General features: G+C 53.4%; 2 protein-coding genes across 2 annotated transcripts; one reads left to right on the forward strand and one right to left on the reverse strand.

The window, feature by feature from the left end:
* Positions 1 to 7,532: 7,532 nt before the first annotated feature.
* SBSN (suprabasin) lies at positions 7,533 to 12,277 on the reverse strand. Its single transcript, XM_043892939.1, has 4 exons — positions 10,566 to 12,277; positions 8,704 to 8,769; positions 8,543 to 8,587; positions 7,533 to 7,685 (listed from the first exon to the last, which is right to left on the reverse strand). The coding sequence occupies exons 1-4, from the start codon at positions 12,210 to 12,212 to the stop codon at positions 7,662 to 7,664; spliced, it is 1,782 nt and encodes a 593-aa protein (XP_043748874.1). The 5' UTR covers positions 12,213 to 12,277; the 3' UTR covers positions 7,533 to 7,661.
* A 4,767-nt stretch (positions 12,278 to 17,044) lies between these two features.
* Positions 17,045 to 25,972, forward strand: GAPDHS (glyceraldehyde-3-phosphate dehydrogenase, spermatogenic). The gene is made up of 11 exons (XM_043893603.1): positions 17,045 to 17,177; positions 19,286 to 19,430; positions 20,489 to 20,585; positions 20,773 to 20,879; positions 23,049 to 23,139; positions 23,220 to 23,338; positions 23,713 to 23,794; positions 24,084 to 24,235; positions 24,389 to 24,551; positions 25,555 to 25,652; positions 25,743 to 25,972. Exons 1-11 carry the CDS (start codon positions 17,111 to 17,113, stop codon positions 25,813 to 25,815), a joined length of 1,194 nt encoding a protein of 397 aa, XP_043749538.1. The 5' UTR covers positions 17,045 to 17,110; the 3' UTR covers positions 25,816 to 25,972.
* The last annotated feature ends 41 nt before the right edge of the window (positions 25,973 to 26,013 follow it).

Consider the following 26,013-nt stretch of genomic DNA (forward strand, 5'->3'; position numbering starts at 1 on the left):
TGGGATGAGTTCAGTGCCAAAGTGTTCTGATTTCCTAACCCCAGGAATTTGGGGCGCGGGGTGGGGGTGGGGGCATCTGGGGAGCTAGGCTGGTGGTGCCTCCTGAAGGTGGTGGGGTGGAGGGGACCTAGGAGGGAGGAATCAGGCAGGACATCAAAAGAGGGAGCGAGGGTATGGAGCCCAGTGGAACAGGACCCATCCTAGGTGTAAGCGAGCCTGGATCCGGGGCACCACAATGGGTGCAGGTGACCTTCGCCAGCCTTCCTGTCTCCTGTCTCGCTCCCCTCCCATACTGCCACCTACAGGTGAGAGCCTGACACTGCCACGCCTTTCAGCCACAAAGAGCCTGGGACCCCAGGCATCAGGCGGGGAGGGAAGAGGCCGCGACCCTCAGAGTGGTCATCAGGGCGTGTCAGTTAGCACCTGGGCTGAGAAAGCTGGGTGTGGAGCAGGGGAGCTGGGCGGGCCGGCCACCCCCAGGGAACGAGTGGGAGGGAAAGACCTAGGGAGGGTGCAGCTGACCCAGGCACCTATCCTGTTTGCCAGGCCTGACCCAGGCACCTATCCTGTTTGCCAGGCCTGGAGGGGGCATGTGTGTGAGCTCATAGCCTGCTGTGAGGGCTGGGACTACACCAGCTCACCCCACCCCACCCCCAGCTGCTCCCCAACGAGCCAGAGCAGCATTGGCGAGGGAGAAGGGGTCAGCACAGTGGTCCTCTCCCCTGTGCCCAGCTCAGGGTGCAGAACTCTAGCATCCTCCGGAGGGCTCATGGCTTGCTGCTCAGCCAGTGTGGCCACTTCTCCCACTCCCATGAACCCCAGGTCCTCCAGTTTCGCACTGCCTTGTATTGCTGGGACTCATCGACCAGTTAGGAGGGGCCAGTTTCCATCTGCCTTTCTCAATGTCTCTCAGTCAGTCTCTCTCCACCCCAGCACCCGCACCCCAACTTGTAACATCCATCACCTCTCACGATGTAAACACTGCCTGTCCTCCACTGCTCCTTCCTACTTCCCTATTTTTCCATTGTTGACTCTTTAATGATAATAATAGTGGCGATGGTAATACAGTAGTAGTCGTCGTCATCTTTGTGGCTGCATCTTTGTGGCTTTGTGTGTGCCCCGCACTGGACTAAGTGCTTTAAGGCTCAGACAGCCCTGGAAGAATCAGTCCTATTATTACCCCCATTTAGGGGCAGAGAACTTGGTGCTCAGAGAGGACATTAAGCGTGCAGTAGTGGCAAAGCCCAGCCCAGGCTGGCTCGCTCCTGAGCCTGCTTCCCAGCGTACTCTGTCTTCCTGATGCCTGAGACCCTCCCCTGGTTTTCAGAACCTTCATTCTTCTCTGGGTAAAATTGGTTTGGGTTTTGCTCCGGGGTCCTGTGAGGGGCAGAGAGCAAGAGTAAATCTTAGGCCTCCGGGGTTAGTGACGGGACACCCCACGCCCCCCGGGACTCAACTCGCTGCTCCCCACCCCCACACGTGCTCGCCACCTCCAAGACTCCTTCCCACACTTCCCTCATGGGACATCCTCGCCATGGCATAAAGCTGCCCTGTTCCTTCTTCTTTCTTCTTTCTCTCTCCTTTTTGGAGCCAGCTTACCTTCTTAAGTATATTTTATGAGAATACTTTATATCACTACTCTAAGTAGAAAGCCAGGATCACTGGCCCATAAATACAAAGTACAAAAAAACAAAGTGAGAAGCAAACAATTGTATTACATTATAGCTGGAGGCAGTTCCTGTATCCTCTTTGTTTAAAAAAAAAAAAAAAGATTAGCACATCTAAGAGAGTTGTTCTGAGCCCACAAGCACAGAAATGGAGTCTCCTTCTTCACCTAATCAGAAAGTTTCTTAAACATTTTAAGAAAACAGTGAAGTTTCTCACTTTTTGATTCAGACTTATTCAAAGCCCTGTTCACAAGCCATCTAAATTCTCCCATGCCACCAGTAGTCCCATTTCTACCTTCTGGAAAAATACCGCCCTCAGACATCTGTGGACCTGAGGGGTCACTTCAAATCAGTCTGAAGGCATATTTATTAAATACCTGTTGTGTATTAAATACCTGTTGGGTATTTAATAAACAGAAGACTAGGTGCTTTCACATGAATGAGCTCATTTAGTCCTCACTATAATCTCGAGAGATATATATTATTCCCATTTTACAGATGAGGTAACTGAGGTCGTGAGCTGTTTAACACACATACAAAATCATATACAAGACCATGGCAAAATGGAGCTGTCAGAATCTGACCTAGATCTGACTCCAAACAGCCTTTTCTCCTACAGCTCCGTGCCTCTTCTCTTCTTTTATGCATAACAGTATCCACAAATCTGATATGCCTAGACTCTCTGATTTCAGCTTTTCTCTCTAATTCACTACTTCATTCATTCAACAAGTGTTTATTGAGTGCTTAGTCTGTGTCATGCCTGTTCTAGGCATGGAGTACAGCATGGAACAAGATCATGAAAATCTCCCTCCTTGGGAAACTCACGTTCACTGAGGGGAGATTGGACAATGAACATATCAGGTGATGAAGAGGCTTATAAAGAAAGATACAAGGGGGTGAGGAAATAGACAAGATGGAGTTTGGGGTTTGTTTTAGTTTGGAGTTTTTTGTTTTCTTGGCTGTGCCTCCTGGCTGGCAGGATCTTAGTTCCCCAACCAGGGATTGAACCAGGTCACAGCAGTGAAAACGCAGAGTCCTAACCACTGGCCACCAGGGAACCCCCTCATAGTGTTTTAAATAGCGTGGTCAGGAAAAGGCTCTCTAAGATGTGATGTATGACCCAAGACTGAAAAGAATTGGGAGTGAGCCGTGAGAGTATCTGGAACCCGGGGACTCCAAGAAGAGAAAATAGGCAAAGGCCCTTAGGCGGGAGCCTGCTTATTCTGTTTGAGGACCACTTGTGGCTGCTGCAGAGGGGAAATGCCAGCGGTTGAAGCCAGACACAACCAGGCCAGACTGTGGAACTTTGGGGACTATGGTGAGGACTTTGACTCCTAATGAGGTAGAACCAGCCAAGGGCTGCAAGCCAAGGAAGGTTGTGACCTGATTCAGATGTTTAACTGAGCAACACACTGGGGTGGGGGTGGGTCTGAGGTGTACAGAGGCCAGGGAGGAGGCTTCAGGGGGAGGCCGGAGGCCGGACTCAAGGATGGAGCGGACATGGGGCTCAGGGCTCGGTGGTGTCTCTGCTCCCCTCTGCGGGGTCCTGGGCCTCAGACTGGTGGCTGCTGGCTCACCTCATCCTGTCCTGGAGCCCATGCTCAAATCCTGACTTGATTACTTACTTACTGCAAGAGGGGTGGATACAAGGATGACACAAGGTAACGCGCGCAAAGAGCTTAGGACGGTGCCTGGCGCATAAGAACACTCGAAATATGTTCTTGCTAGTGTCAGACACATCACTGCTGTTGGAATACTTTTCTGGCAGTTGTTTAATTTTGAGACACATGCACAGGCACACAGGTACCCCCTGAATGGGCCAAAGGCAGAGATTTACTTTTAAAGAGGACTTATTTGGGGAATTCCCTCGCAGTCCCGTGGTTAGGACTCCCCACTTCCACTGTGGGGGGTCACAGGTTCAATCCCTGGTCCAGGATCTAAGATCCCGCAAGCGATGTGCTTCCCACTCCCCTGCTCCCAAAAAGAAGCAACTTGGTATGGGGAACTGATTTGGAAGCAGCCCTTCCCCCGCCCAGGGTCACAGGGAAGCCCGCCGCCGCCGCTCGAGCAGAGATGCCCAGCAGGAAAGTGCTCGGGTCAAGGAGCCAGCCATCATTGCCTACTAGCTGGGTGGCCTCCATCAACTCTGTCCCTTCTCTGAGCCTCGGCTTCAGCATCTCTAAGGGGGTGATCATGGGACCCGCCTCAGAGGAGGTTATGAAGGTGACTGAATCATGTCTGTAAATGCTTAGTCCAGAGTGAACACCCAATAAAAGCTGGCGGTGATGGTCCCACCCAGTCTCCTCTCCCTGTTCTTCCACAGCCTCCGCAGCTGGCCTCCTCTCTTTCTGACTCCCTTACCTGACTCTACCTGTCTGGCCCAGCTTTGGGCTTCTTGCTTATACATCCCAAGTCTGCTCCAGCCGGTAGCCTCCCCTCTACTACTTGCCAGACACCTGTGCCCGGCCTCGACCCCTCTTCTGGAACCTCTTAGTCTAGGGGAAATGGATATGAAACAGGTAAGGAGATAATTGCAGGCTTCCCAGGTGGCTCAGTGGGTAAAGAATCTGCCTGCAGTGCAGAAAACGTGGGTTCAATCCCTGGGTTGGGAAGATCGCCTGGAGGAGGGCATGGCAACCCACTCCAATATTCTTGCCTGGAGAATCCCCATGAACAGAGGAAGCTGGCGGGCTACAGTCCGTTGGGTCACAAAGCGCTGGACACGACTGAAGTGACTGAGCATGCACACACACACACACAAGTATATAATTACAGCTTGTCGCAACACCTTGAAGACCAGGATCAGTGCACTATGGGAGAGTATCAGAGACAGCCCTTTGTTCAGAGGGGAAGGCCGGAAAGGACAGATAGGCAGGGCGAACGTCCCTAGCAGAGGAAGCAGAGCCCGCCAGGCCTCGAGGCAGGACTCAGCCATGCCTCTTGTAATCTTCAGATCTGGCTCAACTCCTCTCTTCCAGAAGCCTCCCAAGACTGACCCCCAGCTTTATCCTATATCTCTTTGGCACTTTCAGGAACTCTATTCAAGCCAACCTAGCAAGAAAATGGGGGCAAATAGAATCAACGAAAGCTTTTACTTTCTGAAAGAATGATTCCCCACTCGGAAGGGGTTCTTCCAGCCCAGGTGAAAGGACGTTCAATACAGAGTAGACCCTCTGTTCCCACATGTGTAGGAAACATGTGGTATTGAGTTGGCCAAAAAGTTCATTTGGTTAGTGAATAGTTGTTCAATAAAGTTCTTGTGAAAATGAAAAATGTGTCTTTTATTGTTACTTAAAACCAAACGAACTTTTTGGCCAACCCAATAGAAATGAATGCTTCTGTTTATTGAAATGCCAGAAACAAGCTCTGGGATTTACTTTGAAAAGCATTGAAAATGTATCAGTACCCGAGCAGAAGGATCAGGGGAAGGGACAGTTAGGGAGTTTGGGATGGACATGTATACACTGCTATATTTAAAATGTATAACCAACAAGGACCTACTGTATAGCAAAAGAAGAAAAAGTATCAATACATGGCTAGATGGCTTGCTGTGTGTTGAGTGGAAATGTGATAAAGCAAGCATAGTCATATGTTCATGGTGGAATCCAAGTGGTGAGGATGCAGGCATCCACTGTAAAATTCTTTCATTTTTGCACTTAAGGTATTGCCAGGGAAGAAAAGGAGCATATGTTGTTTAAGCAGGGACTTCCCTGGTGGTCCAGTGGCTGGGACTCCGCGCTTTCACTGCTGGGGGCCTGGGTTCTATCTGTGGTTGGGGAGGGAGCGAGGCCAAAAAAAACCAGTAAATAATAAAATAAAATAGTGGTATTCTACAAACAAAGAAAAACACAGAGAATATGAAGTGCCAAGAGCATTACCTTTACTGTGCATGTGAGGCCCCTCCGTCCCTGGTGCGTCACTTAGTCCTTATTGATACATCACTTTGGATTTGTTTTCAAATGCTGTTTGTGCTTTGTGCTTCATCACTCAGGTGTGCCCAGCTCTTTGTGACCCCACGGACTGGAGTCCGCCAGGCTCCTCTGTCCATGGAATTCTCCAGGCAAGAATACTGGAGTGGGTTGCCATTTCCTCCTCCAGGGGATCTTCCCGACCCAGGGATCGGTAAGACACATCATGTCCCGTGTCTCCTGCTTTGCAGGCAGATTCTTTACCCGCTGAGCCATTGGGGAAGCCTTCCCAGGAAGCTTCTAAGTTCCCCAAGGGCAAAAACGCTGTCTCTATTTCTGGTCCCACAGTTGATAGAATTTTGGAGCTGGAAGCCATGTTTGTAGTCCTCTCTTGCAGACACCCACCTGCCCCCCCCCCCACTTATATGGGAGGAAGTGGTGGCCCCTGGAGGCGAAGGACATGGCCCACAGGCACACGGTCTCCCAGAACTCCGCCCATGCTAGGTGAGTGTTCTACAGACTTTATAGGCAACTGGGCAAGGTCAGGTTCTGGCAATAGACAGGCCTGCTACTTTCTCATGGGTTATCCCAGGTAAGTGGCCTGGCTGCTCAGAGCCTCAACTTCCTCATCCATACAGTGTAGATCATATCCTTTGGGTTGTAGGAAGTTTCACTGGTTGTAGAGGATCTTTCATATGGTACCTGGAACCTACTGCATGCTCAGTATATAGTAGTTGCTAGCATCATTGCTCCGGGCTTTGAGCCATCCACAGATCTGAAGACGGACGGGGCCTTGTGTCTCACCATTCCTCTCAGAAAGAGGCCTCCCTCCTGTCCTCAGGGTGCCTTCCCCCTGAGCCCTTTGTGGTCCTACCAGAGAGAAGGCCTCACACGTGTACCTCCTTCCTCTCTCCTTATTCACTGAGTTCCCTCCCTAGCAAACAGCAAGAGGACTTCCGTGGTGGTACAGTGGATAAGAATCTGCCTGCCAATGCAGGGGATACAGGTTTGATCCCTGGTCCTCAAGAAGGTCCCACAAGCCGCAGAGCAGCCAAGCCCATGCACCACAACTACTGAGGCGGTGCCCTAGAGCCCAGGAGCCACGGCTATTTAGCCCATGAACTGCACCTCTGGAAGCTGGCACACCCTAGAGCCTGTGCTCCGGAAACAAGAGAAGCCACTGCAATGAGAAGCCCACCCATCATGATGAGAGAGTAGCCCCCACTCTCCACAACGAGAGAGAGCCTGCTCGAAGCAACAAAGACCCAGTGCAACCAAAAAGAAAATATTTTTAAAATGTTAAAAAAAATAAACAGCAAAAGACCTCTGGGTTTTCAGAATATCCTTTGTGGCTGGTTCTCCCTCCACTTGTTGTGTGACTTTGGTCGTGTTTCTTAACTTGCCTGAACCTCCATGTGATTTTTTTATAAAATGGGGCAATAGCAGTACCTCTTACCTAACTGGTCAATTGAGAGGATTCGGTGAGGTCATGCATGTAATGCACGGGGAGCCTAGCATGCCTTAATTACACAATACACACAGGTTACTATTGGTATTCCTTTGGTGCCACACCCCTAAATGAGGATGCTAACTTTTTGGGCTCCACCAAGGTTCCTGCCATTTTTGCCCTGGGTGCTCCTGCCCCCACTACTGGCCCAGAGGGGCTTTTCCTGCATGGACTTCCTTCTGGTGCCAAGCACAAACTTTGCAGTAATGAAGCATAACCTGTCCCTGTAACCACCCTCTTCCATCAGATCAGCCCAAAATCTCCAGCTCCACCCATCCTGTGCCTCAGACTCCCGGCTCCTCCAGCAAAGTAGAAAGAGGAGGAAAGACAAGCCTCCTCCCATAGATCCCCTGCTTAGGGAGCACAGTGGACCATGAGGTTGTACAGTATGTTATATTTATTCACAAGTCTCAGTATTGACCCCTTAAGGGACTCTAGAAATCCATCCTCCCCCTTCCCTTCCCCGCCCGCGCCCCCCACCCACCCCCCCGCCCTGCGGGCCCCAGCTCCTTCAGGTCACTTCAGCGGATATGACAATAGGAATGTCAGTCTCTTCAACCAGGTCAGTTCATCATCAGCTTAGGGAATGATGCTGGTGATGCTCTGGAGGAGAGAAGGAGAGAGGGAGTGGATACAGAGTCCTGCGCCCTCACACCCCCTAGAGAGGTGAAAGGGAGACTAGCTACTCCGGCCAGGAATTGCTTCTGTTCCAGGGACTATCTTAAGGAAGGCGGCACCTAGACTCAGGAAGGACCGGGAGCCGGTCCACCCAGACAAAGGTGCCAGGAGCCTCAGCAGAGACTGAGAAGCCTTGTCTGCTTTGCCTGAGAGGATCCTCCACCACCTCCAGAGCCCGGGAATAAACATGGGTGTGTCTCTGAGTTTCTGGCATAGTCTTAGGGCTGTTCCACACCCTCACCCATTGGATCCAGTTTCAGGCCGCTAAATGTACTGAGCACAGATGAGAGCTAGGACTTCTCTTTGGGTCTAGAGGGAGGCCCAGGATCCCAGAGGAGCCTTTGGCCTGGTGGAGGGTGTGGGTGGGGATGGGGAGGGACTTGCTGTCCACCAGGGACAGAGCTGGGGTTCCCGCCACCCAGGATGTTGCCCCAAGACAGCAGGGACAAGGCAGCCAAGGAAGTCACAGTGAAGGGAGGGGGTGTGACAGGAGATGCCAAGGCGGGTGGTGATGGGCACGCACAAGAAGGTTTCGGCAGCCCCCTCCCCCCAGCTCCTAGATGCATAGGGACGCCTGGAGGTCTCTTCTGCTTGGATGGGAATGGAGAGAGCCCAAAAGGTGAGCGCAGGATGTGAAGGGCAGAGAGCAGGGAGGCAAGGCAGACCAGAGCTGGGAAACAGGCATCTGCAGAGCCTGAGTGTCTGTCTGCAGTGCAGCTCTCAATGAACAGGTGATGGGAGGGTGTGTGGGAACATCTCCCAGAAACCACCTGGGCACTCACCTTCCACAGGACTGACAAGGCCATGAAGGGCTTGTTGACCGAAGCCTGAAATTCAAGGACAAGAGGGTCAGTCCCCAGCATCTGTCCCACCTGCCACCCGAGGAGAGCCTCCGCACCCTGCACACCACCCTCCGAGTCCAGGCTGTGTGCTCGAGACTTACTCCAGATGTTAAGGTTGTGGTTGCGGCCCCTCCGTGCTGGGCGGTGGATCCGCCTGGATGACCGTTCTGTGGACAAAGCCCAGACTGTCATTACAATCCCCCAGACCTTGAGGGTCTCCCAACTTCCTTTTCCCCAGTGGCCCATTTCCCCTAGGGTGACTGGGGCTGGGGTGGGAGGCATAAGATCACCCGCTGACCCATACTGTCCAGGAAGAAAACCCAAAGCCCACGTGGCTGTGGGAATTCCGTGAGAGATGGGAGGAGAAGCCAGGAACCATGTCTGCCCTTACTGGTCAGTCTTCCCTCAGTTCCCTTTTGTTCTGGTTAATGAGATGTTCTTAGTCACTGAGAAGGGGCCCCACTGGAAAGGGAGCCCAGAGGAGCCACACAAATACCAGGACCATAGTTTAACCTCTGCCCTGACTTCTGACACACTCATCTACACACTCTCCAGCTTGATCACTAACTCGGGTTGATTCCTATCCTGAATCCTCCCCAGACTCTCAGCAGTGCCTCTGCCTCTGCACTGCTGCTGCTAGCCTTGAATCCCCAAACAAACCACCCTCTCTTGGGCTCTATTCAGTAAATCCTGGCATCTGACTCACAGCCCTCTCCCTTTCAACATAGTTCCTTTCTCTGCACCCACCCATCCCTGGCTCCGTGGCTGGCAGCTTTCAAGGCCTGGGCCAGTCTGCAAGCTGGTGTCCCAAGACTCCGCATGGAGAGTGGGGAGTGGGGAACTGGGGCAGGCAGGAGTCAGCCTTCTCTTGCTCCTCCTTGGTGCCCATGATGCCGCCGGTGGTGCAGCTTGCCTCCCAGTATGTGTCCCCTCTACCTAAGTGGGGACCAGAAATCCCCCAGGAAGTCTCCCTGGCGATCCAGTGGTTAAGACTCCGAACTTCCAATGCAGGAGGTGGGACTTGGGTCCCCAGTTGGAACTAAGATCCCATATGCCACATGACTATGCTTGCTATGCTTAGCTGCTCCATCATGTCCGACTCTGCAATCCCACGGACTGTAGCCCACCAGGCTCCTCTGTCCGTGGGAATTCTCCAGGCAAGAATACTGGAGTGGGTTGCCATGCCCTCCTCCAGGGGATCTTCCCAACCCAGGGATCGAACTCAGGTCTTTGGTCTTGCAGGCAAATTCTTTACCATCTGAGCCACTAGAGAAGCCCATGCTGCATGGCATGGACAAAGAAAAAAACGAAGGAAGGAAGAAAGGAAGAAAGATCCTCTGGAAGGCCTCCTCTGACAGGGCAGTGTGGAGGAAGAGAAAGAAGCCTAACTTGCGATTCACCAAAGCTGTGTGCTAAGCCACGTGACCTTGGCAAGTCCCTCAAACCTCGCTGAGCTTCCGGTTCCTTATCTGAGAATCAGGGAGTCAGCACCCTTGCCCTGACTACCTCAGAGGCTTGCTATGAAAATTAAACAGAGGGGGCTTATCTCCCAAAGCTAGTCCTCAAGCTCATGCTGACGTTCTGGGTTTTCTCAACACTCATTCTCTTTGCTCCATAATAGATCTTGGCCTCAGTAACTGCTTCCTGTTCCCCAGGGGAGACTGTGCTCCTCCCTAATGATCACCTTCACTGGGAGGGCAGCTCCCTGGAGGTGGGGCTGGGGTACCATCCACACTCTCTGATACAGGGCTTTGCAGATAAGATGGCTTAATCTGTCTGACAGGTTGGCCACCAGCTCCTTTGTAAGGGAGATGGAGAGTGCAAAGACCAAGCTTCCCCCAAGCTTAGCCGCCCAAGCTTCTTTCACCAAATGATGGTGACGTGGGCTTCCCAAATGTCCCAAGGGTTGAACCTCTCCCTCCCCAACACCCTTCTCCCCACTTCCCCACCCCTGTTCACCTACATTCAGCAGCTGGTTGGCCTCCTTGCCGGCTTGGTTGACCCCATTATGAACATTCTGCTGCAACCTGTCCTCCTCCTTCCCGGCCTGGCCTGCAGCATGGTGGACACCTTGGCCAAGTTTCTCCGCTTCCTTTGCAGCCTGGCCAGCAGCGTGGTTGACCCCGTGGCCCAATTTCTCTGCCTCCTTGCCGGCCTGGTTGACCCCATCATGGACCCCTTGAGCCACTTTACCCGCCTCCTTTCCAGCCTGTTCAACGGCATGGTGGACTCCCTGACCAAACTTTTCTGCCTCCTTCCCAGCCTGATTCACTCCATGATGAACCCCCTGGACTACTTTTTCTCCCTCTTTCCCAGCCTGCCCGGCAGCATAATGAACATCCTTGCCAAACTTCTCTGCCTCCTTCCCAGCCTGATTCACTCCATGATGAACCCCCTGGACTATTTTTTCTCCCTCTTTCCCAGCCTGCCCGGCAGCATGGTGGACTCCTTGACCAAACTTCTCTGCTTCATTCCCAAACTGCCCAGCAGCATGGTGGACCCCCTGGCCAAACTTTTCTGCCTCCTTCCCAGCCTGATTCACTCCATGATGAACCCCCTGGACTATTTTTTCTCCCTCTTTCCCAGCCTGCCCAGCAGCATGGTGGACTCCCTGGCCAAACTTCTCTGCCTCCTTCCCAGCCTGATTCACTCCATGATGAACCCCCTGGACTATTTTTTCTCCCTCTTTCCCAGCCTGCCCGGCAGCATGGTGGACTCCTTGACCAAACTTCTCTGCTTCATTCCCAAACTGCCCAGCAGCATGGTGGACCCCCTGGCCAAACTTTTCTGCCTCCTTCCCAGCCTGATTCACTCCATGATGAACCCCCTGGACTATTTTTTCTCCCTCTTTCCCAGCCTGCCCAGCAGCATGGTGGACCCCCTGACCAAACTTCTCTGCCTCGTTCCCAGCCTGCCCAGCAGCATGGTGGACCCCCTGGCCAAACTTCTCTGCCTCGTTCCCAAACTGCCCAGCAGCATGGTGGACCCCCTGGCCAAACTTCTCTGCCTCTTTCCCAGCTTGCCCAGCAGCATGGTGGACCCCCTGACCAAACTTCTCTGCCTCTTTCCCAGCCTGCCCAGCAACATGGTGGGCCCCCTGGCCAAACTTTTCTGCCTCGCTCCCAGCCTGCCCGGCAGCATGGTGGGCCCCCTGGCCAAACCTCCCTGCATCACTTCCCGCCTGGTTGACCCCATGATGGACCCCCTGAATCACTTTGTCTGCCTCCTTCCCAACCTGTCCAGCAGCATGGTTGACCCCATGAGCAAGCTTCTCTGCTTCCTTTCCTGTGTGTCCGATGCCATTGTTGATTCCATGGGCTACCTTGTCCAAGCCGTGGTTGAGCCCCTGGATGCCCTTGTCCAGCTCCTTGCCGGCCTGGTTCCCCACGCTGCTGAGTCCATTAAAAACTTTCTCCACTTCCCTTCCAGCTTGAGTGATTCCATTGTTGATGCCTTCCAGGGCCTTGCCCACCTCTCTCTCTGCGTTGCTCAGCCCTCGGTTGATCCCATCAATGACCTTCTCAATGGGGTCATTGTTGGCCGCCCATCCAGGCAGGGCCCCCAGTAGCAGCAGGAGGGAGCAGGAGCTGAGCAAACTGGCAAGATGCATATTGTTGGGCAAGCGGGGAGGATGCAGAGAAGAGCCAGGGAGGCAAAGCTGCTATTTATCCTCTGCCTCCTTTGCTCTTCTCCACCCCTCATGACTCAATTACCCTGTGAGGTACTTAGTCCCCAGTCAGGGAGGTATTTCCCAGGGAGATCTGGGGTTGAGCAATGAGAAGAGGAGGAAGAGAGGGTGAGTCATGAATGGAGAAGACTCACGCGGCATCTTTGCTCCTTGCCCAGCTCGCGCCCTCCACCCCAGAGCCCAGATGTCTGTCCTTTCAATCACCTGCTCTTTTCATTCCTCAGTTACTATCCAGGCTTCATCTCTCCCAACCCCACCTTCAGTCACCCTCCATCCCTAGGACCCTGGCTGGTTCTTCAGCATCTTCACTGCTCTCAAGGGACCTAAGGATCCACCTTCCCCAGCAAAAGAGTCTGAAAAGATGGGGAGCAGGGGCCAGAAGCACCCCCCAGGAAGTGGAAGCAATCATTAGACCTTGCTCTGATTGTTGTTGTTGACCCCCACCCCCCGCACTTACTATTCTCCAGCCACACAGGTCTTCTCTCTGGTCCTCAAACACACTGAGTTCATTCCTGCCTCATGCCCTTGACACTTGCTCTTCTCTCTGCCTGGAATGAAGAACTCAGATTTTCACAGGCTGGGTTCCTCCTCACTCTCTTCTTGCCTCAGATGTCACCTTCTCAAAACACCCTTCCCTGGCCCTTCCCCAGTTATACTCTGTAATGCTATCCTTTACTTTTTATAGCTCTTACCACAATCCGAAATTATTTTTTATTGTCTGTCTCACCTATCAGATTGTACGCTTCCCAGGTGGCGCAGTGGTAAAGAACCCGCCTGCCAATGCAGGAGATCTCGGTTCGATCCCTGGGCTGGGAAGATCCCCTGGAGGAGGGCATGGCAACCCACTCCAGTATTCTTGCCTGCAGAATCCCCATGGACAGAGGAGCCTGGGGGGCTACAGTCCATGGGATCGCAAAGAGTCAGACATGACTGAGCACACACACACACACCCCCCCACACACCCCTATCAGTTTGTAGACTTTCAGAGGGCCTTTGTCTGTGTTGGTCATGCTACATCCTGAGCTTCGAGAACATTTAGTAAACATTTGTAGGTTGAACAATGGATGGATTATAAGACACCAGGGGATGAGAGTCCAGGCCTGAGCCTGGGTCTCAGAGTGTGAAGGAGGGAAGTTTGTATGTGTCCCCAGAGCAGCATCAGGTCCCTTGGTGAGGGTTGCAGATTTTGGAACCAGAAACACATTCTTGCCCTACCTCCCAGCCCTTGGGCAAGGGCAGAGGACTGATTGCCATGAGCTGGGACAGGACGCAGTGTCTCCTGAAAAGCCGGTTGAGGCAGCCACAGGGAGGAGCCGAAGACCCAGGGCAGCAGGAGTCAGTCAGCCAGAACCTGGGCTGGGGGCCAGGAGCTCATCTCTTCCTCCCTCCTCCCCCTGAGGCCTCCTAAGTCCCGACCTGAAGTCCCAAGTGTTGACATACTGGCAAGGGCTGGAGACAGAAACAGCTGAGAGTTTGGCCTCGGTGTGGAGCAGGACATCAGAGTGAAGGGCAGGGGGTGGTGGTAGGCCTGTCCTTGGTGGGTCTGTAGAGCTGGTTCGGAGGGACTAGAAGGATGACGGCCAGTGGGTGGGTACAGTTGGGTGCCAGGGTGAAAGACATTTGGGTTTTGGTGCCAAGGGGAGAGCCTGGGAGAGGGGGCGAAGGTGGGTCTGCAGGTGGGCAGCCCAGGCATGAAGGAATGTGCTGGGTGTGAGCAGGTGGGGGCAGCAGAGTTATGCATGTGGGTGCCCAGGTGTGGCGAGAATCTGCACGTGTTTTCAGGCTTTGCTCAACAAGGGCGACAAGATCCACTCCCCCCGGAGGACCCAGGGCCCCATCTCAGATCCAGGGATCCAGACCCAGAAAGCCAGGAGGTTCTGCCTTCTCTAGGCTCTGCCCATGGACCATGATTAATTGTGCCACCGCTCCAAGCTTGTGCTCACCAAGTGGGTTTCACAGTCCAAGGATATAGTCAAATCTCTGGGCAACCTCAGGTGTGGCTTTCCTGCCCTTGTCCAGCACCAGAATGAGGGAGTTTCCCGGGCCGGGAGGTTGCTAGGTGGGGAAGGGTGAGCTTCAGAATCTTAATCTGCCCCGAGATTGAAAGGTGGGGTTTCTCCTTCAGTTCCTCGCCCCGCCCCATCCTACCATCTTCTGTCAGTCTCCATCCTTCCCTTCAGTGCAGAGTTCTCATTGTTGTCGTTCAGTCACTCAGTCATGTCCGACTCTTTGCGACCCCATGGACTGCAACTCATCAGGCTTCCCTGTTCTTCACTATCTTTGCTCAAACTCGTATCCATTGAGTTGGTGATGCCATCCAACCATCTCGTCCTCTGTCACCCCCTTCTCTACCTGCCCTCAATCTTTCCCAGCATCAGGGTATTTTCCAATGAGTCGGCTCTTTGCATCAGGTGGCCAAAGTATTGGAGCTTCAGCATCAGTCTATTCAATGAATATTCAGGGTTGATTTCCTTTAGGACTGACTGGTTTGATCTCCTTGCTTTCCAAGGGACTCTCAAGAGTCTTCTCCAACACCACAGTTCGAAAGCATCAATTCTTCGTGCTCAACCTTCTTTATGGTCCAACTCTCACATCCGTACATGACTACTGGAAAAACCATTCATTCTCACTTGCACTATTTAACTCAGGACTTTGGCATCTATCTCCATATATGAGATTAACCTGGAATTGTCCTTTCTCTGCTGTTTCTTAGAGTGGTAGTGGAGGTTTCAGGGGCTGAGCTATCATAGCATCCCCACAGCACTCCCACGAAGTGTGCGATGTGGGTACACAGAGTGTGCCTGCCACTCCATGGGGCCTCAGAGCCCAGGCCCTACCCAGAGCCTCTCAGCATAGAGCTGCCACTAGGCTTCCCAGCTCCACTTAGGCTCTGCACTAGGTCCTGCAGAATGGCAAGTATTTGTTCCCAGGACCTCAGCACATCTTGCCCATAAAATCATTGGGATCTGAGTCACCCTTTGGAAGGATAGATCTTAACTCCTTGTTTCTTCTCTTGTTATTGGCCTATGCAGATTTGCCATTTCCCTTTTTTTTTTTTTTTTTTTTTTTGGTGGTGCTGGGTCTGTGTTGCTGGGCATGTGTTTTCTCTAGTTGCAGTGTCCAGGCTTTTCATTGTGGTGACTTCTCTAGTTGTAGAGCTCAATATCCAGGGCTTGTGGGCTTCAGTAGTTACTGTGCGCAATAGGTGCAGCGCACAGGCTTAATTGGCCCGAGGCTTGTGGGATCTTCCCAGACCAGGGAAGTCCCGCCATTTCTTTTTATAACAGTTTTGATCCCTCATATTTTCTAAGAACATTTTAACTGCATCTAGTTTTTCATATCTATTATTGCAAAGTCATACAAAATCGGTCCCTTTTCAGTCCCGGTTTTATTTGTGCACACTTTTCCTCCACCTTGCTATACATGTTAAATTCGGCACCCCCCCCCCCACCTCTGTTCTGTTTTTTGGTCTGGGTTTGTTGACATCTCCCCAACTGTTCACTCAACTTATTTTCAGTTTCACCTTTCCCATCCAAGCAGGAGGGCCTCACCCTTGCTCTGTCTCATGGCAGATGCTTAGCAAACTGAGTCCTTACGGAGGTTAGGGAAAGGAAGAGGTTATGTCATTCTGCCCTTTCTTGCTTCCACACCTCTCTCTGGGATGATGACTCCCTCCTGGCCCAAATCCCCCCTAAATCTTGGTCACAGCTGTGTGTCAACTGGCCCTACAGGTGAAGGTGCCTATCTGTGAGTCACAGATGAGCAAGCAAGCCCCCACACCCCATGCTTTGGGGGAAGGGAGCCATCTGTCCTTGTGTTCCTCCCAGAATGTTTGATGAAAGCTTGCTTTGTGTCAGGCACAGGAGCTGGAGGACCAGTGATGAACAAAACAGAAAACAATGGGCCCAACAGGGAGACAATGAACAAGTAAATGAGTAACTGTATCATGGTAAACTAAATACATGAAAAGCCATCAGGAAAAGAACAGCATGTGTGAGAGGATAGGACTCAAGTTTGGGCATCAGAAGAAACCTCAGGAGGTTACATTTATTCATTCATTCTGGAATTATTTTTTGAGCGAGCATCTTTTAAGTACCATTCTTCTAGTCAATGGGATGTAAAAGTGACAAAGGCAGACAAGCCCTCTAATGGGCAGAGACAATTTTCAAGAAAAAAATGGATAAATAAAATGATCTTTAGAGAGAGACATATGCTGGGAGGAAAAGAAAATTATAGAGTATAACCCTAGAGCAGTTTGGCATATTTTCATATGTAACCCAGGATGGGAAGTCAAACAAGGATTCCTGGATGATGGGTAGATGGAGGGAGTAATGGTCATGGCAGATAGTGACTGAGAAAGGAGTGAACTTTAGATGTGGAGTTAGGAGGAACTCTGTTAGAGCGTGGCACCTGAGGGAAACCAAGAGGCTGCCAAGGGAAGAACTTGAATGAATATCAGAACGAATGAATTAAATACAGGACTTCCGGGCAAAAAGAAATAGCGAGGATAACTATTCAGAAGAGGGTCCAGAAGAGCATAGAGCCTGTGTGCCCAAGAAGAACAGAACAGAGAAAGGGCTTTGAAGGCCAGTGCAAAATGTTGGATTCCATTCAACCAGCCAGGGCTGGTCTTGGGAGGGTGGTACACGGCCGCAACCACGTGCCTGGACTAGGACTGGGCCTTCCCACCGCCTCTTCTGTGACGTCACAGGTGACATCTCAGTAAGACTTTACAGTCCCTCCAGCCCAGAGCCCCGTCAAGCAGTAACATCGCGACGAGTGCCAGGGCGGCTGGCTGGGCCATGAAACCTTAGGAGGCCATGTCGAAACGCGACGTCGTCCTCACCAATGTCACCGTTGTCCAGCTGCTGCGACCGCCGTGCCCGGGTGAGGGAGGTGGTGGAGCGACCCCAGGGAGGGAAGAAAGGGCGGTGGGTCCGAGCTCCTGCTGGCGGGAGGCGCCCCAGCAGTGTCCACCAGGACCCAGAAAGGAGGCGCGGGGTGAGGCACCACTTGCCTGTCGGGGCTCTTCCATCCAGAGCCGCTGCCCTCGCTCCCCGCAGTCCTACCCTCCTCACCACCTGGTTTGCGGGCAAAGTGCGTTCTATGATGATGATGCAGGGGAAGGGGACCCCAGCCCCCAGGCTGGGCTTTGCGCCACTAGCGCTGTGGAAGGGTAGAAACCCGGCCTGGGCGGAGACGGGACCCGGGTCTACGAGGCCCGGGATCTTCACTCCCTTCCCTCCCCACCCGCTTACCGACCGAGGGCTAGGCAGCCGGCAGCCTCCGCATCTCAGGGGTGGGCGAGGCCGCGGTGGGCGGGGCTTGGGCGGGGCTCCAGCGCCTGTAGTCCTTGAACCCCCCTCCCTGCTTATCACTGGCTAAGTGATCTCAGTCGTTGGTTTCCCCTCGGCAAAGTGGGGGTACAGCGCATACCTCACAGGATTCAGTGAGCTGATGCACGTGAAGAGCTCAGCACAGCACCTAGCCCTTGGTGGCACCAGGAAATGGGAGGGTCATTGTAAATAACTGATAGAGAGCGCGCCCAGTACCGTGTTTCACCTACCGGGTGAGGCTTCATCACTGAAGCTGCCCCAGGCTCTTCCTTCCCAGCGCAGCAGCTCTCCTCCAGCCCATGTACCCGATCCAGGAGCAGAGGGAAGAAGGCAAGCCTGGGGGAAGTTGCAAAAGAAGGACCAGCTGGGGTTTCTCCTGAAAGGTCACTGAGTGGGCTCAGATCCCTACTCTTCACCATATGAAGAAATCCCCCCTTTTCACGAGAGCAGAAACAGAACCCCCAGGAATACAGACATTCTTAAGGTCACCAATAACCACCAATAAACACTGACCAATAGTTTTATGTAGCGCTACTGGAAACACACACAGCCCAGCCTCAGGTCACAAGGTCTTTGGCAGACTGGCGAGATTAGGAAGAGAGGTCGACTGACCCCTCAGCTCCTAATCCCACCCCCTCCAAGGTCCCTTTGATTCTGGTGCCAAACACAACTCCAACCTTCATCCCCCAGGCTCTCTCCAATCCGTTCCCTCTCCCTTTGCTCACCAATACACTTACTGTCAGATGTTCTCCCCTCTATTAAAACCAGCATCGATTGTGCCTTGAGATCTCGCTGAGTCCTCACAGTAGCCCTCAGGTGAAGGGTCAGGTGTGACACCAGGAAACAGGCTAGTTTCATTACCTTGCTCAAGACAACTCGGCTGGCAGGTGGCTGAGCCAGGGCTGACACCCAGGCCTGACCCCCAGCTTGAAACCCTCTGTCAGCCAGGCTCCCTGGCTGCTGTCTCCACCAGGTCCCTCCTTCCCACATCAAGCCCTCAACTGTAGCTCAGACAACAGTTTCAGGTATAGGTGTTTTAAATGTAGTATGGATGTGGACATGCGTGTCTGGAGAAGCAGAAGCTGATAAGGGTTTCCATTTTGATATGTTATGATGGACTTGTGTTTCTGAGGATAAGAATCACCTTGGAAACACGATTCCTGGGGCTCAGTGCAGACCTGCCGAGTCAGATTTCCCTAGGAAGAGGTCTTCCCGTGATCCTTACCAGGACAGTTTGGGGACCACTACACTAGATCAAACAAATTTGGGAAACGATCTTCAAAATATTGTGTGTGGCATGTTTCCTAGACTCTCACCTCATTTAATCCTTACAGCAATTCTCTGAAAGAAGTACCATTATCCTCTCCATTTTACAGAGGAGGAACACGAGGCACAGAGACCATCACCCCAAGCAGTTGTTAAAAATACACACCCACTGAGTTAGAGTCCCCAGAGAAGAGGCCCTGGCACTGATATTTTAAAGCAAGCCCACCCCCTATTCTCTCTGTGGATAGGGTAGTTTGGGGAAACACTGGGCTCAACAGTTGGCCACTAGGGGCCAGGAGCCAGCGGCAGATCCTGAGTGGCAAAGATGGCTCGTTCTGTCACAGTGATGGTACAGCTCATTAGCTCATTGTTCCTCTCCCCTGCTCCCAACAGTAACCAGAGCACCGCCCCCACCAGAGCCCAGGGTTGAGGCAGAGCCTGAGCCGGAGCCAATCAAGGAGGAAGTCCCACCACCTCCACCACCACCACCCCCTCCTGCACCTAAGAAGGTTCGGGAGCTGACAGTTGGCATCAATGGGTGAGTCGCCCCTGAGCAGTTCCCAAAGCTTTAGGGCCTACCCCTAAAGCTCTACCCCATTGGTAGAGGCTTTGCAGCCTCTACCCTGTTGGGCTTCCTTGGTGGCTCAGATAAAGAATCTGGCAATGCAGAAGACCTGGGTTTGATCCCAGGGTTGGGAAGATCCCCCGGAGAAGGAAATGGCAACCCACCCCAGTATTCTTGCCTGGGAAATCCCATGGACATGGACAGAGGAGCCTGGTGGGCTACAGTCCATGGGGCTGCAGAGTCAGACATGACATAGCGACTAAACAACAACTCTCTATTACTAAGGGGGGCATTTCCTCATGTCTCACCAATGCTTTCATCCTGCCCATCCTGGAGAAACACAGGGATAAAGTCAAGAGGGCTCCACCTTGAGAGCTCACATTTGGGCAGAAAGTCATAGAATACGGAACATGGCAGCTCAGTGGTGAACAGTGTGGAACTTGGGGGGAGAGTAAGACTGAAGAGGGCTGTTAGCCAGGGACTCAGGGAAGGTCTCTGGGAAGGGACACTGGGGTCCGACAATGCCCTGAGTGACGATGGGACAGCAAGCAACAGCTATGGAGTGTAGGGGCAGCTCAGTGTTCTAAGGACAGGCAGGAATTCGGCACAGCTGGTGGGGGGTGGCACAAGCAAGGGAGAAGAGGAGGGAGATGGGGGTTTCCCCCATCCCCACATAGGGGCCTGGAGGACTGTGGTGAGGAGTTTGGACCTGGTTTTACTGATAGATGGGGATAGAGGTGTTCATTTTTCAGCTCAAGAGATATAATCTGACCTGAAGTTCTACAGGATGCACCCAGCTATGAAGTGAGGAATAGGGGAGAGAGGACAGAGGGGCAGAGACACAAAGCAGTGGAAACGGGAGAGGTCATGTGAGCAAAATGACACTAGCCCACACAGGGATCGGACTGTCTTCCCCAGACTGAGACATCCCACCCAGTCCTCCTGAGCAGGCCTCTTCTCTGTTAGCCACCCCCTCCTCTGCCTGCTCGCTGAGGACTCTGAGGACAAACCCCCAACCTTCTCCCTGGCAGATTCGGACGCATCGGTCGCCTAGTGCTGCGTGCCTGCATGGAGAAGGGTGTTAAGGTGGTAGCAGTGAATGACCCATTCATTGACCTGGAATATATGGTGAGCAGCAGACAAAAGGCAAGGTGGGAGACAGTGGGACCGGAGTGGGGAAGGGGTTCAGGAGAGCTCTCTGGAAGGCTCCCAGCTGCCCTGTGGACCCCTCATGGTGGGGGAGGGGGGGTGCTGCTCACTAGGGATGCTCACTCCCCATCCACCCCAGGACTAGAAGTCATTCTGTCTCCTGCAGGTATACATGTTTAAGTATGACTCCACCCATGGTCGATACAAGGGGAACGTGGAACACAAGAATGGACAACTGGTTGTCGATAACAATGAGATCAGTGTCTTCCAGTGGTAAGGGCGGCTGTCTGATGCCAACCTGCAACATACTAATGCAGGGGTTGTAGGGGTGATTAGAAGGGGATTCCAGCCTCTCATGGAGGGTTCAATTTGTAACCCCCCAAATTGTATGTGCATATGCTTCCAGGTACTGGTTTGGAGAGGTGATCTCCGAGACGCCCCTGACCCCTAGAATGGTGAAGCACTAATCTAGAAAGATGCCCCGCTGTACTCAAAATACTTTTTAACACACATGTGCATGTTTTCTCTCAGACATATCAGCTCAACCTGTCTAAAATTCAACTCTTGATTATCTTTCAAGCCTCCAATCTATTTATCCCCCTGCCCAGGAAATGGCATCACCATCTAGCCAACTACTTCCATCCAGTTCCTACATAGCAGCCACAGAAGCCTTCTTAAACATCAGCTGGACCTGGTTACCACCCCCCCCATCCCCACTTAAATCCTCCAGTGGTTTCCCATCACCCCACAAACAAAATCCCAGCTGCTGACGGGACTCCCCACCAACTATGTGCCCCATGCCCCAGCCCCTCCATGTCACCAGACACACTGGCCATCAACCTCTTGAAACCCTGCTCCAGCACCTCTTAGAACCCACTTCACCCAGTTCTCACTGATACAAACACTCCTCCTTCATCTAAAGATGTATTTGTGGTTTTTTAAATATTTATTTGGTTACCTCAGGCCTTGGTTGTGGCCCATGGGCTCAGTGGTTGCCATAGGTGGGCTTAGTTGCCCTGCTCCATGTGGGATCTTAGTTCCCCAACCTTTGGAATCAAACCCATGCCCCCTGAATTGCAAAGTGGATTCTACCACTGGACCACCAGGGAAGTCCCTTAAAGATGTTTAGACTCTATTAAGTCAAAATCAGTAACAACTAGATGTTTACTAAGCTTCAAGTACATTTTCAAAATAGCAAAAAAAAAAAAAAAATTGAAATTTATAAAATGGGAATCAGTAAATCTCCTTTATCTAAGGTAAATTAGCCACTGCTGGCCCTGTGGCTGCCTTCCATTTAACATACATGCACGTTTGCAAGCCCTCTCCAGCTGCAGGCAAGATCCACGGCCTTCCCAGCGCTCTTCCCAGCAGGCCCACTCTCAGCCCCGCTGTCCATCGGTGGTCAGGTGTGGGTGGAGGTGAGGACTGGAGAGTCAGAATGAGAGAAGCTGGCTGACCCCAGTTTGAAGTCATGACAGCAAAAACAACTCCAGATTCCAGCAGAGCAGTCGTCGCTCAGACACAGAGTCCTTTCCTTCCTGGGCCTGGGCACCATTATCCCTGTCCCCTAGGGTACTCTCCCAGTGCTGCTCCGGCCCCACACAGCCACCCCCTCAGTGTGCGCCCTACTTGGGTGCCGCCTTCTCTGGTGCCTGCAGTCCTTTCTCTCCCTTCCCCACTGCTCTGCACTGCAGCCCCGTGGATGCCCTCTGGGCTGTGTGCACAAGCAGTGTGGCTTATGTGTATGCTTTACCCTGCTCCACCCTTCCTGTTGCGTGACCCTGGGCAAGGGAACGAAGCTTGGTTTCCCTGTGTATCTGACAGGGATGCTGATCATACCCACCACAGCCGGAGCAGGGAGAAGGGCCAGAGGTGTGCGGGGAGCACCAGGAAGGTCCTCCTCCCACCAGGCCTCACGCAGGCCCCCCGCAGGGAGGGCCCCGTCGGTCTGCAGTACCACTGTTGCTCTGGCACCTGTGGGCACAGGCTCTGGCCCCCTGGGTAGACTCAGTACTTCTTTGAAGAACGAATGAACAGAATCCTCAAAACAGGCCCCTGGGCAGGAGGGCAGGGCCCATGACAGCCTAGGGGAGGGGGCTGGGGTCTCCAGGGGCACTGACTCTGCCGCATGCCAGCTCCCCAACTGCTGCAGAGGAATTTGTTGAAGGGCCCTTCCCCCAACTTGGAAGGAAGAAAAAGGGGAGGGGGGGATAAGAGAAGAGCTGCTTGGGTCAGATGATGAAAAGGGGGACCTGCCAGATGACCACAAAGTGAGAAGAACCATGCATGGTGCCCAGGGAGATGAGGAAGCCGCTCATTCCTGCCAGACGGCCTGGCAGGAAGGCCTCGGGTCAGCCTTTCTCAAATGGTGAAGGCCAGGGACTATGAAGGGGAGGCCAGGCAGGGGAGAGACCGACTGATGGCATTGCCGCCCCTCCACAGCAAGCAGCCCAAAGAAATCCCCTGGAAGTCTGTCGGGAGCCCCTTTGTGGTGGAGGCCACCGGTGTGTACCTGTCCTTAGAGGAAACTAAGGTAAGCTGGGAGGAGACACTCGGGGCTGCCTGGGTGGGGTGGCACTCGAAGCGCCTCACGACACTCTGCTTCTTCTCCAGCCCCACATCGAGGCAGGAGCCCAGCGTGTGGTCATCTGTGCGCCGTCTCCAGACGCACCCACGTTTGTCATGGGGGTGAACGAAAAGGAATATAACCCCGGCTCCATGAAAATTGTCAGGTAACGACGTATGGGCAGCAATATTCTGCAGGGTGTGCCTGAAGGACAAGCCTTGGGGGTGGGGGGTGGGGTGGGGGAGATAGGAATCCGTCTCACCCTCACCACTCCCCCTTGGCCCCTGGTGCTGTCTTCACTTCACTCCACTTCTCCTTCCCAAGGTCTTAGCAGCCCTCTTGTTCACGTTACCCTAAAGCCATCAGTTAGAAATGCTCTCAGAACATGCTTGGGGAGCTTCCCCTCCCCACTGCTCCCTCATCCCCAGCCCAAGTTTTCAGCAAACCAAGTCTGTGTGCAAACCCTGAGGGTCGGGCAAGAGGGGGCGGGGCGGCTCTGCGGCTCACCTCACGGTGCCCTGGCACTCCTGGCTGTTTCAGCAATGCATCCTGCACCACCAACTGCCTGGCCCCCCTCGCCAAGGTCATCCATGAACGATTTGGGATTCTGGAAGGGCTGATGGTGAGCTGGGGAGAGGGGGTGGGGCAGGAGACACAGCTGGGAGCCTGTACCTCTTCCTCCCGTACTTGCTACATGTGTGGAGTTAACAGGGAGAGGCTGGTTTTCTGGGTGGGGAGAAGCCCACCAGTGGTGACATCCTTTGAACTCTGGATCCTGCCTGCATGTGCTCCTCCTGCGGATGGGTGGTGGTGGTCCTGCCAACCTCCACACCTGGACCACTAACCTTGGGCCTGGGAAGAAGCAGCCTAGCAGCCGGGAAGGCCTCATCTTGGCCCTCTTCCTCCCCAAGACCACAGTCCATTCCTACACGGCCACCCAGAAGACAGTGGACGGGCCGTCAAAGAAGGCCTGGAGAGACGGACGTGGCGCCCACCAGAACATCATCCCAGCCTCCACGGGGGCTGCCAAGGCTGTGGGCAAAGTCATCCCAGACCTCAAAGGGTATGAGGCTGCAACTGGAGTGGGGGCGCACCCCAGGAGGACTGGACTGGCCCCCAATCCTGGAGGTGTCCAGTGTGGGGAAAGCAGAGACAAGGGGGAATGGTGGCAAGGCCCCTGCGTTCTGACTTCTGCCCCTGCTGTGGGTTTCTTCAGGAAGCTAACAGGAATGGCATTCCGAGTGCCAACCCCAGACGTGTCTGTGGTGGACCTGACCTGCCGCCTGGCCCAGGCTACCCCATACTCAGCCATCAAGGATGCCATCAAAGCAGCAGCCAAGGGGCCCATGGCTGGCATCCTTGCCTACACGGAGGATGAGGTAGGGGCTGAGGAGAAGGGACCCTAGGAAGAGCCCTCTGGGGAGGGAGCGTGATTTTCCATTCGCCAAGGAGTTGTTTGAAGTGTGTTAGGACAGGACCTGCAGGACTGGGAAGGTCAGCTCTCCCCACCAGATCAGGGTCTCTGCACTTGCTCCCCTTTGGTCTGGACTACTTTTGCTTCAGGTAGCCACAGAGTGTGTCCTCACCTTCTCCAAGTCACTACTTAAACCTCTCACCTCTTCTTTTTGTAGCCCTTGTCTTTACCTGAAATGTTATTTCATGGTCACTGTTGGCTCTGCTAGCATGAACACTCCGAGACAGTAGTGACCTTGGGACTCCTTTTTCACTTCCGTAGCTCCAGCCATCTTCCCAGGGCCTGGCATGCAGCAGGTGTTCAACACATGCTTAATGAACAAGACAAGGACTCCCATTTTTCAACACTTGCTTTGGGCCGTCCAAAACCCCTGCTTCCCTGTGAGGAATGGGTATCACCTCCCTCTGCTCCACCAGTCCACTTTGGTGCTGTCTCCCTGCTTTAGCTCCTTCAAGTCCACCCTCCCAAAGCTGCTGGGATCTCTTAGATCACATCATCCTCAAAGCTGGAAACCTTCCTGTAGCCTTCCACCATGCTAGGGTCAAACCCCCAGGGCCCTGGTGCTCCAGTTCCTTCCACCTCAGACCCTACTGAGGAGTGGAGCTGACCAGATCCTCCTAGTCGTGCAGAGCAGGGCTCACCACCTCCCCTCAAGGACCTCTGGCGGCTCATTCCCCTTACAGGATTCCCAGAAAGAGATGTCTGTTGGTGCAGCATCAAAGGCTGTTTGCAGTCTGTATCCTTTAGCCTGGCCCCTACCTCCAAAGCCCCCCATGAGTCTCCCTCATACCCTGTCCCCAGAACCTGGACAGAGTGGGGCTCCATCAAACACTGCGCGCCCAAGAGACTGAGCTCCTGAAGGTCCTTCTTCTGCGACCCACGCTTATCTTTGAAATTCTGATGTTCAGGTCGTGTCCACGGACTTCCTTAGCGATACCCACTCGTCTATCTTCGATGCTAAGGCCGGCATCGCGCTCAACGACAACTTCGTAAAGCTCGTTTCATGGTAAAGGGGGAAGGGGTCAGAGACCGTGGTGGGCAGAGTGGCAGCGGTCGGAAAGGTTCCCCTGAACCCCCTCCATCCCTCCCTCCCCAGGTACGATAATGAATATGGCTACAGTAACCGGGTGGTGGACCTCGTCCGCTACATGTTCAGCAGAGACAAGTGAAGCCAGGCTGGCCCGCCTCTGCTTCCCAGTGCTCCCGGGCCGGAACCTGTTTCTCCTATCCCCGTCCTCGGCCCCCTGGGGAAAGGTGGGCGGCGTCCCCGCGCGAGGGGCCCGTGCCGCTGGGCCAGTGGTAAAATAAAAACCCAGAGTGCTCACAGCTGCGTGCCATGTCTCTGCGCCGGTCACGATGGGGTCGGG

This window comes from Cervus elaphus, chromosome 4, assembly GCF_910594005.1.
Source record: "Cervus elaphus chromosome 4, mCerEla1.1, whole genome shotgun sequence".
Lineage (NCBI taxonomy): Eukaryota > Metazoa > Chordata > Mammalia > Artiodactyla > Cervidae > Cervus > Cervus elaphus.

Bases quoted from the DNA above. Each gene is read 5' to 3' on its own strand.
- SBSN (XM_043892939.1), bottom strand. From the start codon at position 12,212: ATGCATCTTGCCAGTTTGCTCAGCTCCTGCTCCCTCCTGCTGCTACTG. The intron at 8,770-10,565 runs GTAGGTGAACAG...CTTTGTCCACAG, and splicing joins AGGCCAACCAGCTGCTGAAT to AACGGTCATCCAGGCGGATC. The intron at 8,588-8,703 runs GTAAGTCTCGAG...CTTGAATTTCAG, and splicing joins CCACAACCTTAACATCTGGA to GCTTCGGTCAACAAGCCCTT.
- GAPDHS (XM_043893603.1), top strand. From the start codon at position 17,111: ATGTCGAAACGCGACGTCGTCCTCACCAATGTCACCGTTGTCCAGCTG. The intron at 20,586-20,772 runs GTGAGCAGCAGA...TGTCTCCTGCAG, and splicing joins TCATTGACCTGGAATATATG to GTATACATGTTTAAGTATGA. The intron at 20,880-23,048 runs GTAAGGGCGGCT...GCCCCTCCACAG, and splicing joins GAGATCAGTGTCTTCCAGTG to CAAGCAGCCCAAAGAAATCC.